General features: G+C 42.3%; 1 protein-coding gene across 7 annotated transcripts in view; it reads right to left on the bottom strand.

The window, feature by feature from the left end:
* The window catches only part of ITPR1 (inositol 1,4,5-trisphosphate receptor type 1), a 251,731-nt gene that overhangs the window by 108,356 nt on the left and 130,311 nt on the right, over positions 1-13,064 (bottom strand). For all 7 annotated transcript variants that reach the window (XM_078853566.1, XM_078853570.1, XM_078853568.1 and 4 more), the window contains 4 exons: positions 11,007-11,127; positions 10,062-10,246; positions 7,565-7,713; positions 6,673-6,784 (listed from right to left, as the gene is read on the bottom strand). In XM_078853566.1, the coding sequence (XP_078709692.1) occupies positions 6,673-6,784; positions 7,565-7,713; positions 10,062-10,246; positions 11,007-11,127 (567 nt within the window). The remainder of the gene's footprint in view (positions 1-6,672; positions 6,785-7,564; positions 7,714-10,061; positions 10,247-11,006; positions 11,128-13,064) is intronic.

Raw genomic sequence — 13,064 nt, 5'->3', positions numbered from 1 at the left:
AAGTGAAATTACAAATAAATCCTGCATTAGGAACTTTGATATCATTTACCATTTCAGTGCTCTGGTTTGGTATTCTAAAAATATTATGAGAGGCATTAAAGGCTAGAGCAGGGCTCTATGATACTGTCATCATCTTAGCTGACATCTGCTCTACTGGAAATATTCTGCCACAGAACTGAACAGACAGGATGCACTCATGCTTTGTTCACATACCAACTGTCAATCCATACAGATTGGTTACACAAGCACCAAGAACTTCAACCTTGGGAATAATAGTAGGCTCCAGTGTGTGAGCGGTCAGCAACACAAGATACCCATCTCAGAATCTTTACAGAGAGTTGGGGAGAATGGCAGCAAGAAGAGAGAGAAGCTGGATTGCAAGTTAAGTCTCAAAATCTGGGTTACCAGAGTTTGTACAATTGGCCCTAACAGACCTGCCACTCATGCAGAAAACATTTGTACGAGCAAGGTGTTTCAGTGAAAGTCACAGTCTGGGCCGATTCTATGCTACTAACGTGGTATGGCTTTCAGCTCATTAGGAATACCACAGCGTACTACTGATCATTGAGAAAACTGAGCAAATGCCAAGATTTAAGGAATTTAGTTGTAGCTGTGTCAGTCCCAGGATATTAGACAGACAAGGTGGGTGAGGTAATATCTTTTATTGGATCAGCTTCTGTGGGTGAGAGAGCGTGAGAGCTCGTCTCTCTCACCCACAGAAGTTGGTCCAATAAAAGATAATACTTCACCCGCCTTATCGCTCTAAGAAATCTCTTCAGTCATACGTAAAGTTTCAAGCATTCCACAAACGTAAACTGAATTTTTTTTTTTTTAAATTCAGATCAAGGGAAAAATCCAGGAAGTCACATGGGAGAACTATGAAATGATGGGAAAAGAGGAGTGGGAGGAGTGTGTGCACAGCTCTCCATGCTAATTCATAGCACACTGAAAAGGTCAACCTTTGAAGTGAAAAACCATAACTCTTGTAACAAATGCTTTGTTGCATGAGAGGAGGAAGAATCACAGACATTCGGCATTACACTGTGGCCACTCCCTCAGTCAAATGGAAGCACAAGAGGCTAGCATCTGGGAAAAAGCGTTGAGTATTGAGCTTGGCTCTTCAGTCCACAGGCCAGCAGCCAACATTTCTCCCACTGCATCTTAGCAGTAGCATCTGGGCTCTGATCAAGTCCTTTGCATGTTGCACCGGAATCACAGCAGCACTGTGGGCTGTCAGGGATGGAACCAAAAGTCATGTACAGCCTTTGACAAAGGGCTTGGCTGCTGGAGCCAGACAATCTTCTATTTTCTCTACATGTCCCTTTGGTGGGAGGGAGACTGAGTGAAAATACAAGTCCACAGGTAATACAATGATGGTGTGTCTGGTTTTTAGTGGGGAGGAGAGGAGGTCAGGCATGTTTATAGGGAGGGAATGCCTCTAGAAAACAGACTGGTTATCTATTACTAGACTCACTGGGTCTCAACTAATATACAGTATACTATGCAGTATAGAATATAACAAGATCAGACACTACACGGAAACTTTCCTTACACTTCTTTTGCTAAACTGTACTTCAGGTCTGACCTGCAGCTCTCAATTCCACAGTAGACAACTACCAGCTCCAGTAGACTATAGTGGCAGAGAGGTAAACAAATGCCTACTAGGGATTAAGATAATAGCGATTCAAAGTCATTTAGAATGGAGACCTCCAAAAGCCATAGGAGATGACAAATCACATGGTTAAAGTGGGGATGAGCACTGGGGACAGGGCAGAGGACTAGACTTTTGCTGAATAGCATAAGTGAAGTCCTACCCATAATGGAACTAAAAAGAACTTTGGCTCTGCCAAATAAACTTTTCTCATACTTGAGCAAAGCAAAAGCTGGGGTAAAGTTTTACAACAGAGTGCGGGGAAATGAACAGGCACTCATAACTGTACATGCATGCAGAAGTCAGGGCCCTAAACTTTGTCATAACCATTTTAAATTTATTTCAATCATAACCTGACGTGGAGCTACTGGTTTAGCAAGTTCAGAGATAGTTTATAAAAATGGGGTATGAAGTCTTTAACCATATATAAGAAACGGAAGCAGAAGTGGTAAACAGAGTGGTCTAAGTAGCCTCTCTTTGTTGCTAAAATTTCTTACAATATGTAGAAGTATCAAGAAGAAAATAAGTAGCTATTAGCATTCACAATATATTCTAGTATAAATTATTTTAATGCCCTTATCTGCAGTAGTACTGCTCACACTTCTCAGATTGGTTTACAATAAATTAGGAGTTCTCCTGAACAAATGCAACCCTTTCTATCTTGAGTATCTTCAAGAACCCTAAATTCAACAAGGGTAGCACAAGATTACTTTTACTCCAGAATAGCTTTTAAAGAAATGCGTGTTGCCTTTAAGTGGTGAATAAATCCAGTTAGGAGTAGTCACCAGGTAGAAAATGAATCATTCTACTGCTTGAGGCCAGACAGTCAAAGCTTATCTACAACTAGCAGCTGATAGTTGGCAAACAGCTTTTCCCCTTACTGAAATCTGCTTCATGGGCTATTCTATTCTTGTACTGCATGCATTATGTAACTGATCAACTATGGCAGAAGTTGATGGGTTTCATCTCTGCTTTTCTTTAACTTGGAAGATCTTTAGAATTTTGTAGAGCTTTACAGGTCAATTGTGGAGACAACATAATTTAGCTTGGTTTCAGTGTTTTAAAATTATTTTCAGTATGTTCTCTGGCAGTATCTGCAGCCCCAATTTTACCAAAAACCCTGGCAAAGCTCTGATAAATGAAGTTTGCTTGAAGCAAAATTTCCAGTAGTATCAGTGTCACTATACACCATGGAGGGAACAGATTTGTTTATTTATTTATTTTAAAAGACCAGTTTGGTTCAGTTGATTTCAAGATATGCTACAGCCAATTTCATTTTACATTCCTTAGGCTAGACATGATCAGGGATGTCCTTACACTGGTTTTAATGGAAAAACTCGGGATGAACATGCTCCAAAGAGTTTAGTAGCCAACTGTACAAACCAGGGGTCTCAAACGACCATGAGGGCCACATGAGGATGAGTACATTGGCCCGAGGGCCGCACTACTGACCCCCGCCCCTCACTGCCCCGGCCTCACCCCCACTCCACCCCTTCCGTGCGGCCCCGCCCCTGCCCCTCCTCTTCCCACCCCTTCCCTGCCCCCATTCCAACCCCTTCCCTGAAATCCCCACCACAACTCCGCCCCCAGGAGGTGCAGGAGGGGTGCAGGGTGTGGCAGGCGGCTCGTGGCAGGGGGTCAGGGTGCAGGAGGGGTGCGGCAGGGGCTGGGGTGCAGGAGGTCGGGTGCAGGGTGTGGCAGGGGCTGGGGTGCAGGAGGGGTGTGGGGTGCGGAGTGGGGCAGGGGGCTCAGGGCAAGGGGTTGGGGTGCAGGAGGGGTGTAGCAGGGGGCTTAGGGCAGGGGGTTGGGTGCAGGAGGGGGCTCAGGGCAGGGGGTTCAGCTGCAGGAGGGGTTCGGGGGGGGGGTCAGCAGCGGGGAGGTACTTGGAAGAGCAGCCAGGGCAACACACAGACCCCTTTTCCCTCCTCCCCCAAGTCCCGGCCGCTTCCTGGAGTGGCGCAGGGGTAGGGCAGGCAGGCAGGGAGCCTGCCCTGCTCCCGGTGCATGCTGGGCCGGAGCCACTCTCGGTAAACGCTGGGGGGGCAGGGGGACCGTGGGGAGCTGGTGGGCCACAGAAAATAACCCCACAGGCCGCGTGTTTGAGACCCCGGTATCAATCCTGAGTATCAGTAGTTTATTTGTAATGCCAAGTACACTAGAAGCTGGCTCTTGAGTAGTGGCAGATACCACCTCTCAGTCATGAAGTCAACATTTATGTTAATCGGAGGCGGATTGTGGCTTGGATGAACATACCTTGCTAGCTTTAATCTAGCTAGCATGGTTAAAAATAGTGACTACACAGCGGCACAAATCCCAGCATGGTCTAGCAATACAAGTAGGTACCCAATTCAGGGTCCAGGTGGGCTTGTACAGCCCATGGTCCCACATCTTCCCTGCTATTTTCAGCTGTGCTAACTAGATTAAAGCTAGGTTTCAGAGGGGTAGCCATGCTTATCTGAATCAGCAAAAACAATGAGGAGTTCTTGTGGCACCTTAGAGATTAACAAGTTGATCTGGGCCTAAGCTTTCGTGGGCTAGCACCCACTTCATCAAGTGCATGGAGTGAAAAATACAGTAAGTAGGTATAAATATATAGCATATGGAAAGATGGGAGTTGCCTTACCAAGTGGTGGGGTCAGTGCTAACAAGGCCAATTCAGTCAGGGTGGATGTGGCCCATTCCCAACAGTTGACAAGAAGGGGTGAATATCAACAGAGGGAAAACTACTTCTTGTAGTGCTAACAGGGCCAATTCAATCAGGGTGGATGTGGCCCATTTCCAGAATAGTGCAGGTAGGCCTATCTGAGCTGCAATCACATCTCTAACTGCAGTGCGGACACATCTTCAGAAATGAGGCATGGCTACGAAGGACCATCAAAGCCCTTTGCAAGAGCAGCGTTATCTTTTTTACAGGTTTTGCCTAGTTGACTTCTATATTAGGCTAGAAAGCATGTAAAAAGTAAATAACCTAGAGACAGAGAGAAGTTGAAGGCTCCCAAACAGCAGCAGGTTAGAGCGATATTCAGCACAAATTACTGTCAGCTTGTCAAGACTGGAAGGCAGGTTTAAAACATATACATGCAGGATGGTGCCAACACCCCAATGCTACTTCCAGGGGGTTAGGGCATTCCACGCAGTTATTGTTACTTTATTTAAAAGAACTATTACTGCTGCTTGCAAGCAAGGCTTAATAGCAAGCAACCTCACAGAGCTAGGCAAAAGGTGCTGAGTTGGGCTGGATCACTGACAGGGGTGGAAGTTGTGACACACAGAAGCGGGAAGCAGCATTCCCAGATCAAGACAGGGAGTGCAGCATTGCCCATCCCCACCTCCGGGATATTTTCCTGGGAGTCTCCTGCTCATTTACGGTATTGCGTGGGCACACAGCTAGGGCATGTGGCTGGCAATAAGCAACATGCTCATGGCATATTGGAGAAGGATTCTCATTGCTTTGCCTGGTTTATCTTCGAGATTGTTGCACTCGTGGGTTTCGCAAGCCTGCTGTTTGCCAAGCGGGGAGCGACATGCCTCATATCCAGCTAACCTTGGAGTGGGCTGAGGCTGCCTGCATCACCCTCAGCCTGGCAAACTTGAACTAGCTCAGCTTTGTGGTTTCTCCACTTTCCACTGCCTACATCAAACAGCACTCCTCATCCTCCCCGGAAGGGACAGCCTTAGACAAGGGTCTGTAAATAAGCTGTCCAATCTCTCAATTTTTGCCTCAAACTAATGGGCTACCATCATCTAAGACTGACCAACTTAGCACTTTGTCATGACTTCAAACCCAGCTTGCAATTTGCTTCTAATTAAAGAGCCTCATTTGTATCACTTAGTAAAACTATTCAATTGTCCATCTGCATAAAAACTCTAAACAAACTGTTCACAGTTACAGATTACCTTTTCTAACAACTCTGTTCAACCACTCAGTTGCTTCCTTCCCTGCTTTGTAATTGTTGCCTCTTACGTGCTCATGGGCAGTTGTTTCTGTGCACTACAGAGCTATGATTCCGTTTGTCGGGTACCGCAGCTTTAAGTGTAAGAGTCCCATCTGTCTACGAGCAGGCAAGACCATGAGGCATTTCACGCTGGAGACTCTCAAGTTAGAGACACTCTACTTTCTCTCACAGAGATTTTCCCTTTGCTCTTTCTTTGCTTGCTGTTTTCCTGAATTTAAAATGAAAGCCATCCAGATTCAAAGCACATTTGAGACTGTTTATGGAAAACATTATGGTTCTTCTCTTTGTAGCTCTCCCTAAGATGTTCGGTACCTGTTAAACTCCTTTCATCCATCAAAGGTCATGCTCTAATCTTTTCATCGATTGTCACCCTGCTTTGGGTTCTTTTATTTTCCATGTCTTCATAAAGAGACTATGGAAGCCATGCTCCAAAGGTGGGATACCTATCCCAGTGTCAATACAGTTAAATCAAATTGAATATGCATCAATATATCTAAGAGTAAAAGTGTGAGAGATACACACACTGTTTGAACAAAGGAGAGATCTATAGCTCCAGAAAGACTCCCTCTTGATGGGAAAAAGGAATAGTATGTTGATGGAAAAACTATTATAGTTGTATACCAACCAATTTATAATTCAAATTCCTCAGTACCACAATAGAGAGAAGCTAACTCAGCCATATACAAGTCAAAATTAAGTTATCAAAAGAATCCTCTTATTGACAGATCCCATGACAGCATGGACAAGTCTCCTCTAAGTAGCTATAACATATGGTTCTCTCTTCTGTAATGACAACCAAAGGGAACAGATTCTACATTGCTGATCAGGATGCAAACTATTGCAGAAATTAGACAAACCTGATATTCTAAAACAAGAAGCCAGAGTAATTACATAACTTTCAATTTAATTTCATGATCTTGAAAGCAATTAGTTGTTGACTAGAAAGGTTTTATCCTTAACCCAAGATATAAATACAAATTTAAAGGCCTAGAAGCGTATTTTCTCTCTCTGAATACGAAAGACAGTGTTGAACAAAAGCAAAACGATAAATTGTAAATTAAGTACCTTCTCTCCATAGCCTCTATCTTTGGTCATCATTTCCCTGAGTGTCTGTAATACCTTAATACATAGTTTCTCCTCATTCTCCTCCAGCAGCTGTTTAGTGTGTTTTATTAACCTGAAAACAACCAATTGATCATAGTTTGTTTTAGTACTAAATTTTGTAAAAATTAGGACAGGCATTTGTGGCTCTCTTATCTCAATGGTCAAAGCTACAACCAAGAAGTTAATTAAAATGTGGTTGTATTAGGACCAGTATATAGTGAGCTGGCGAGTACCCTCTTAATAGTAACACTTGCTGAGTTATCATGAATACCAGTGAAGCTATGAAGGGAACTCCAGCACTCCCACCTGAATAATAGCCAGGCAAAAATAAATCTATAAATAGGGATCAAGGAATTATATAGAAGTGAGGGAAATTAAAAATTGAAGGTCCACTATGAAAAACCAGTAACATTAAACGAGACTCTAAATACTGCATATATTTCCTCATTAAAGAAAAAAGAATGTAGACCTTGGATAAGGCAACTGGAAACCATACAATGACACAGACTTCGACTTTGACTCATTACCCCAATGGTAAGAGGTATAAAGGGAAGTGTTTTGTTGACTCACTCTAGGGACTAGAGTCAACTGGCCCCAATCTCACTAATAAAGATTAACTCTAAAAATGTGTGTAGTCATTTGTATTACAGTACACCATGGCCTTACACTGCTCCAGAATTTGTAAGCATCAGCTGCAAGGACAGATTGACCAATATGGACAGCTGTTGTCACCTTCTTTCTGAAGACAAATGACTTTATTTTCCTGAGGACAAGTTGTGTTTAATACAACACAACATAGGGTACTGCTCTGCAAGGAACTAACTCCTGCATAGAGCATAAGGAAACAACTTACTTGCAAATGAAGCCTCCGCTTTCACATTTTCTCCTTGCATCTGTGTTCTCTGGGAAGAGCAGCTCCGGCCTATGAAGAACATCTACCAGTACTGACAATTCAGCCTGCACTAGGGGGCGTAAGCGATCTTCCAATGCCGATACTATGTCCTAGGAAACAATAACAATCAGGTTTTGTCAATCCCAAGCAATATTTTTGGGGACCATATTGTAGAACGTTTATGAATAGTTTATGTATCACTGCGTGCCAGGGGCTGTATACAACTCCAGAGGAAAGGAGTATCACAGCTCCTCCAAGAACCAAAAACAGTGTGTGTGTGTGTGTGTGGGGGGGGTGATTAAAGTGAGACACTTAGATTGTAAACATCTCCAGAGAGACACCAGCCCCAGGGAGGCTTGCATATACTGGCTCAGATGAGGTTCTCAGAGACCAACACATAAAGAAATGGCTTTGGATATGAAAAGGGCTGGGCTTAAAGGGACTCAGGGCCTTCCTTCAGATCCATCAAATGGACAGAACCTTCTGTCCAAGACGGACCCCAATCCTTGAAGAAAGGTTGGAAAGATTTCGGCCCATTAGGGTCTCAGTAAGACTGATGGGTGACTCCTGGTTTGTTTAAATCTGTGTATTGTTTTTACTCTGTTTTCTCTGGAATACTTTTCTCCGTAAGAATAAAGCTTAGAGAGGGTAGTATAGTAACTTGTAACCTGACAGCAATATGCTGTGCATAGCCCTCTGACAGAAAACATCACACAAGCGCTAGCTCTTACAGTGTGATATCCCCAACAAGCTAGTCTGTCTAAGGCAAGGGGTGGTCGCACTTTCAAACCCCTGGCCCTAAGGAAGTGGGTCAAGGATCCCTACTCAGAGGCAGGCGATGGCTGGAGACCATGAAATCTGACCATGCACTCCTGAAGTGGACCATCGGGGCAGGCGGGGACGGGGGGGAAGATACAGGTGCAATTTCCATGAAACTGTCACAACTGTATCCTAGAAAACAGCATTCAGAAGTTATACTCAAATCTGAAATGTTCTGACAGACTAGCGAAGACTTCCCTGTTTAAAAACCCCACCAGATTACAAAACACTAGCATTTGTCTAACAGATTCCCATTTTATTAGCCACTGAATGTTACAACTAGTGCCACCATTTTCAGCGACTCCTCAGATTACTTAGTATTTTCCCATTTCTGTAGGTGGCTCTCGCCTATAAGGAGTAAAAAACCAGTGAAAATGCAGATTCTCTGTTATACTATAAACACTACGCTTCATAATTATCTGGACCAACAAATGAATACAACTGATTGACATCAGGCAAAAAAAAAAAAAAAATCCATGATTTCCCCCCCTTTTCAACCATTCTTACAAATGAATATTCTGCAGAAAATATATTCTAGAGAGATTCACCCCAATCTCATTGAACAGAAGTTACAGAACTGCAGAAAAAGTTACTGAGAGAATGCTTAGTCAAATTGACATGCGTAAGTGGACAGGGGACTATAGGAATTGAACGGTCTTTATTGGACAAAAAGAAAAGGAGGACTTGTGGCACCTTAGAGACTAACAAATTTATTTAAGCTTAAGCTTTCGTGAGCTACACCTCACTTCATCGGATGCATTATTTCGACTTAGATCCAATTTAGGCACAAGCAATTTAAATCAAGATTGCACACCAGGAAAACATTTTCCTCCACAGAACCAGTCTTTATGGATAAAGGTATAATCTAAAGCACCGAATTTTATTCAGTATCAAAAGTAAAGTGCCTTATTACTGAATACTTAATCATCCTCAGGTCTTGATATTAGTACCAAGTAAAGATGTAATTAAAACATTTCCAGTCTAAGCCCTGATCTGACTTGGTCTGCCAGCATCACAAGTAGTCAGAATACATTGTTTAAAATTTCTTTTGAGTAGAAATCAGTATGAAATTGTACATGTAGCATTGCTTTAGACAGTTTATTTTGTTCATTTGAGGAAGCAACAACTTTGGGGTCATTAAGAGTCAATCTATCAGACAAACAGTAAACTTTGCAACAATTCCCAGACTGTGGTCTATGGAGCCTTTTATCACATTAAATGTTTCGATAACCAAGTAGTGAAGTATTGGAGGGACTTGAAAGTACGCAACAAATTAGAGGATCCCCCTCTCTCTCTCAAGGAGCAGTTGAAATGAAACCACTGGTACTGGCAGAATGAAAATGTTGGGAGAACCACAGAACTGGACAAATGTGCTTTGAAGTATCTTCTTCTCCAAGGGCCATAAAACTTCCACAAGCTTTAGCTGTGCATGTTCCATTCCCTATTTCAATAAATGGTTTACATTTGATTTTACATACAGTATTAAATTAGCTTTGGCTGTGGTTATCACATGTGGCATTTTTACTTTGACTCATAACTCCCAAATTGAAGTAGTAAGTTTGTCTTTTTGTGCTGAAATGTAAATATATGGCTATCAAGATGGCTGAACTAAGTTGTTAATGCAGCACTCTGTATTCACCTGCAATCTTTCAATGATGTTTCGATAGTCCCTGGAAGCAGCTAGCACGGAGTCTCTGCGGGCAGCATTCCTTGCCGTCATTCTCCAGTTCATTGCAGTTTTCTGTACTATGTTGTGTGATTTTAGGAAGAGGTTGTTGACTTGGCTGTCCAAATCCACAGGTATTGCAATTGCTCGACTTTTCGCTGCAACAGGCAAAAGGTAATAAGAATGGACTCCTTTAGCCCCTACATGCAATCAATAAGGGAACAAGGGGGAATCCCAAGCTGCGCTTCTTTCATATTCTTTTCTGAATATTTTAAATACACTTTCTGTGATGCTGTTTTCAATCCGCAGTGCAATGAATCTGACACCCTTGTGGCAGTCATAATACCTTAAGTTTAACACAGCTTTTTCCTAACTTCAGAATGTACGAGCAAGACCATGCCCTCACATACACCTTCATAACTCCCACTAAAGTTAAGAGGATGTGCACATCCATCTTATAGAACAATTTGGCCCTATGTCCTACGTTCATGAGGCTCACTGTCCTCGCCACTAATATGCAGCAACTTCTGGGAAGGAATGCGGCAGCCATCTAGCTGCACAAATCAGCAGTTCATTGTTGAAGATTGGAGTACAACTGTCACATTCAACAGAAACCACAAAGCGAATTTAGGTCAGCAAAAACCCATTGTTTCAGATGCCAACATGTACTTTCAGAACTTCTGCCCCTAATTAGTCAAACAGTTTACAGTTTCACCTCACATTTACATTGAAAACATTTGTTGTGCAACCATAGAACAGGACTTTAGCTATGAAGGAAATGCTTGATTTGCTCCATGCCTTAGCTCTGAGTTAGCTACCTCCTACCATCTACTGGAGGTAGAATACATCTTGCTTTTGGGATAGAAGGGTGAAACATTGGACAGAAGTATTTTGTGCATGTTAAATCTAACTTCTTACCTACATCAGACAGCACCCTAATGCAGCTTTCCACCGATGCTTTTTGGCTTGGCATTAGCCAGTTGCAGTGGTATACCCTGAACACTCCTTGCAACAGTTGTACAAACACAGGCTGGCGAGTCTAGAACATATGAAAATAACCAGATCAAAATCATCATCTCATGTTTGAGATTAGATTGTCCACTACTTTGATACTACATCAGCCATTATTCTTTGCAGACTGACTGCATGTTAGCAGTCCACATCCACTTGTAAGGCAACATTTATATTCTGGGCAGCATGTCTACTACACAAGCAGCAGTTTAACAGAAGAGGGAGTATCAGGACAGATAGGGAAATGTCAACTTGATGGCTCCTAGAGCATGAAGTCCCACTAAATGCACTATCACTAAGCAAAGGAAATAGGCAGTAATCTTTAGTTTGTATGAGGGAGGGTTTTCAGCAGCCCAAAATACAGAGGTTGCTCATTTGGGATTGACCAGAGGGTGGCTCGGCACTCAATAGGAAAACTGGGCTTTGCTCTTGCTAAACTACAACTCAGCTCCATAATTATCAACTGGTCCTTTTCTGAAGTTTGTTGGCTTCTAATTCACAGATACGTGTTTTGAACAGCTGTAATTTTGAACATGAGTTGCAGTTAGTTTATAAACACTGCAGCTGCCATGGATCAGTCAAAAAAAGTCAACTATATTGCCTTTTGCAAGATTTTCCACTATAAATAAGCCAATATCCCCACCTCAAAGAGGTAAAAGACTCACATATGAGTACTCTGCTATCTCTGCAAATACATCTAAACAGTTTCAAAACCAAATCACTATTTTGCTTTATGTAAGCAGTTTTTAGTGTAAGAATTTATTTTTTTAAACTGTCCTGATAAACTTGTTTCAACACTAAAAAGCCCACCTATAGTGAGAGGCAACACCCATGTGTCTGTTTCTATTTGGTACATAATGCTTAGTTTAAGCAAACCACACCTCAGTGCAAAGCTCACAGTGGATTTAGGAACTACTGGAAAATATCTCTGTTAGTCTGGTCAAGACTGATGTCTGTTATAAGGGGGCGGGGAGGGGGAAGAAGAAGAAGCTGGAATTAGAGAAAAGGAAATATTTTTTCTTTAATTTTAACCAAATTGTGAAATAACTCCATGTGCTGGCAATGGGGAACAGAGTTTACTTAGAGTAACACAATAGCTAACGCCCATCAGCCTTTCCAGCAACGCAGCCAAATGTCAAAATATTGTAGACACTGGTCTAAATACATTGAAACTATCTATGTTTCTGGACTCTAGCCACTCACACATTCCTTTCAAACCATGTTTAAAGACTTATCTGTCTGAAAACTTCAGTGATGTTTCATTTGCTTAAACTAGGTCCATAAATCAAAACCACTCTAAATTTTGTAAAATAAGGTTTGGGTCAGTAGCGCCCATAGGAGGCAAGAAAGTCAAGATAAATACAGTAAAGAGGCAGTTATTTGGAGAGTTTTTGCTTGGAAAGGAATCAGTATATTACCCTAAGATTAAGGGGTGACTTGATTAGTCTGTAAGGACCTAGATGGGGAACAAATATTTGGTAATGGATTCTTCAGTCTAGCAGAGAAAGATGCAAGATGGCTACAAGTTGATGCTAGAGACATTCAGACTGGAAAAAAAGACAAGTTTTTTTTTTAACTGTGAGGCTTATTAACCATTGGAACAATTTACCAAGGGGCATGGTGGATTTTTTAATCACAATTGGATGTTTTCCCTAAAAAGATAAAGTCTAAGGGTTTTAGGGGGAGGGAAGTTCTATGGCTTGTGTTGCACAGCAGGTTAGCCTAGATGATCACAACGGTCCCTTTTGGCCTTGGAATCTGTGAATCTAATTTTGTATTATGTACATGGACACACAGGGCAGGTCCCTGTCCCAAGGAAAGTAGAATTTAAGTCATGGTACAGGAGGAGAGGACATCAGGGAAGGAGGGGAAGGAGTGGGCTGAAATTTACACAGTGCAAGTGTAGGAGTAAGCATGGAGACATTAGGGGAGAATACAGAACGGAGTCGGGAAGCAAGGCATATG

This window comes from Lepidochelys kempii, chromosome 7 (genome assembly GCF_965140285.1).
Source record: "Lepidochelys kempii isolate rLepKem1 chromosome 7, rLepKem1.hap1, whole genome shotgun sequence".
Lineage (NCBI taxonomy): Eukaryota > Metazoa > Chordata > Testudines > Cheloniidae > Lepidochelys > Lepidochelys kempii.
Note: the sequence above shows the minus strand (reverse complement) of the source record. Positions and strands in the feature narration are given on the sequence as shown.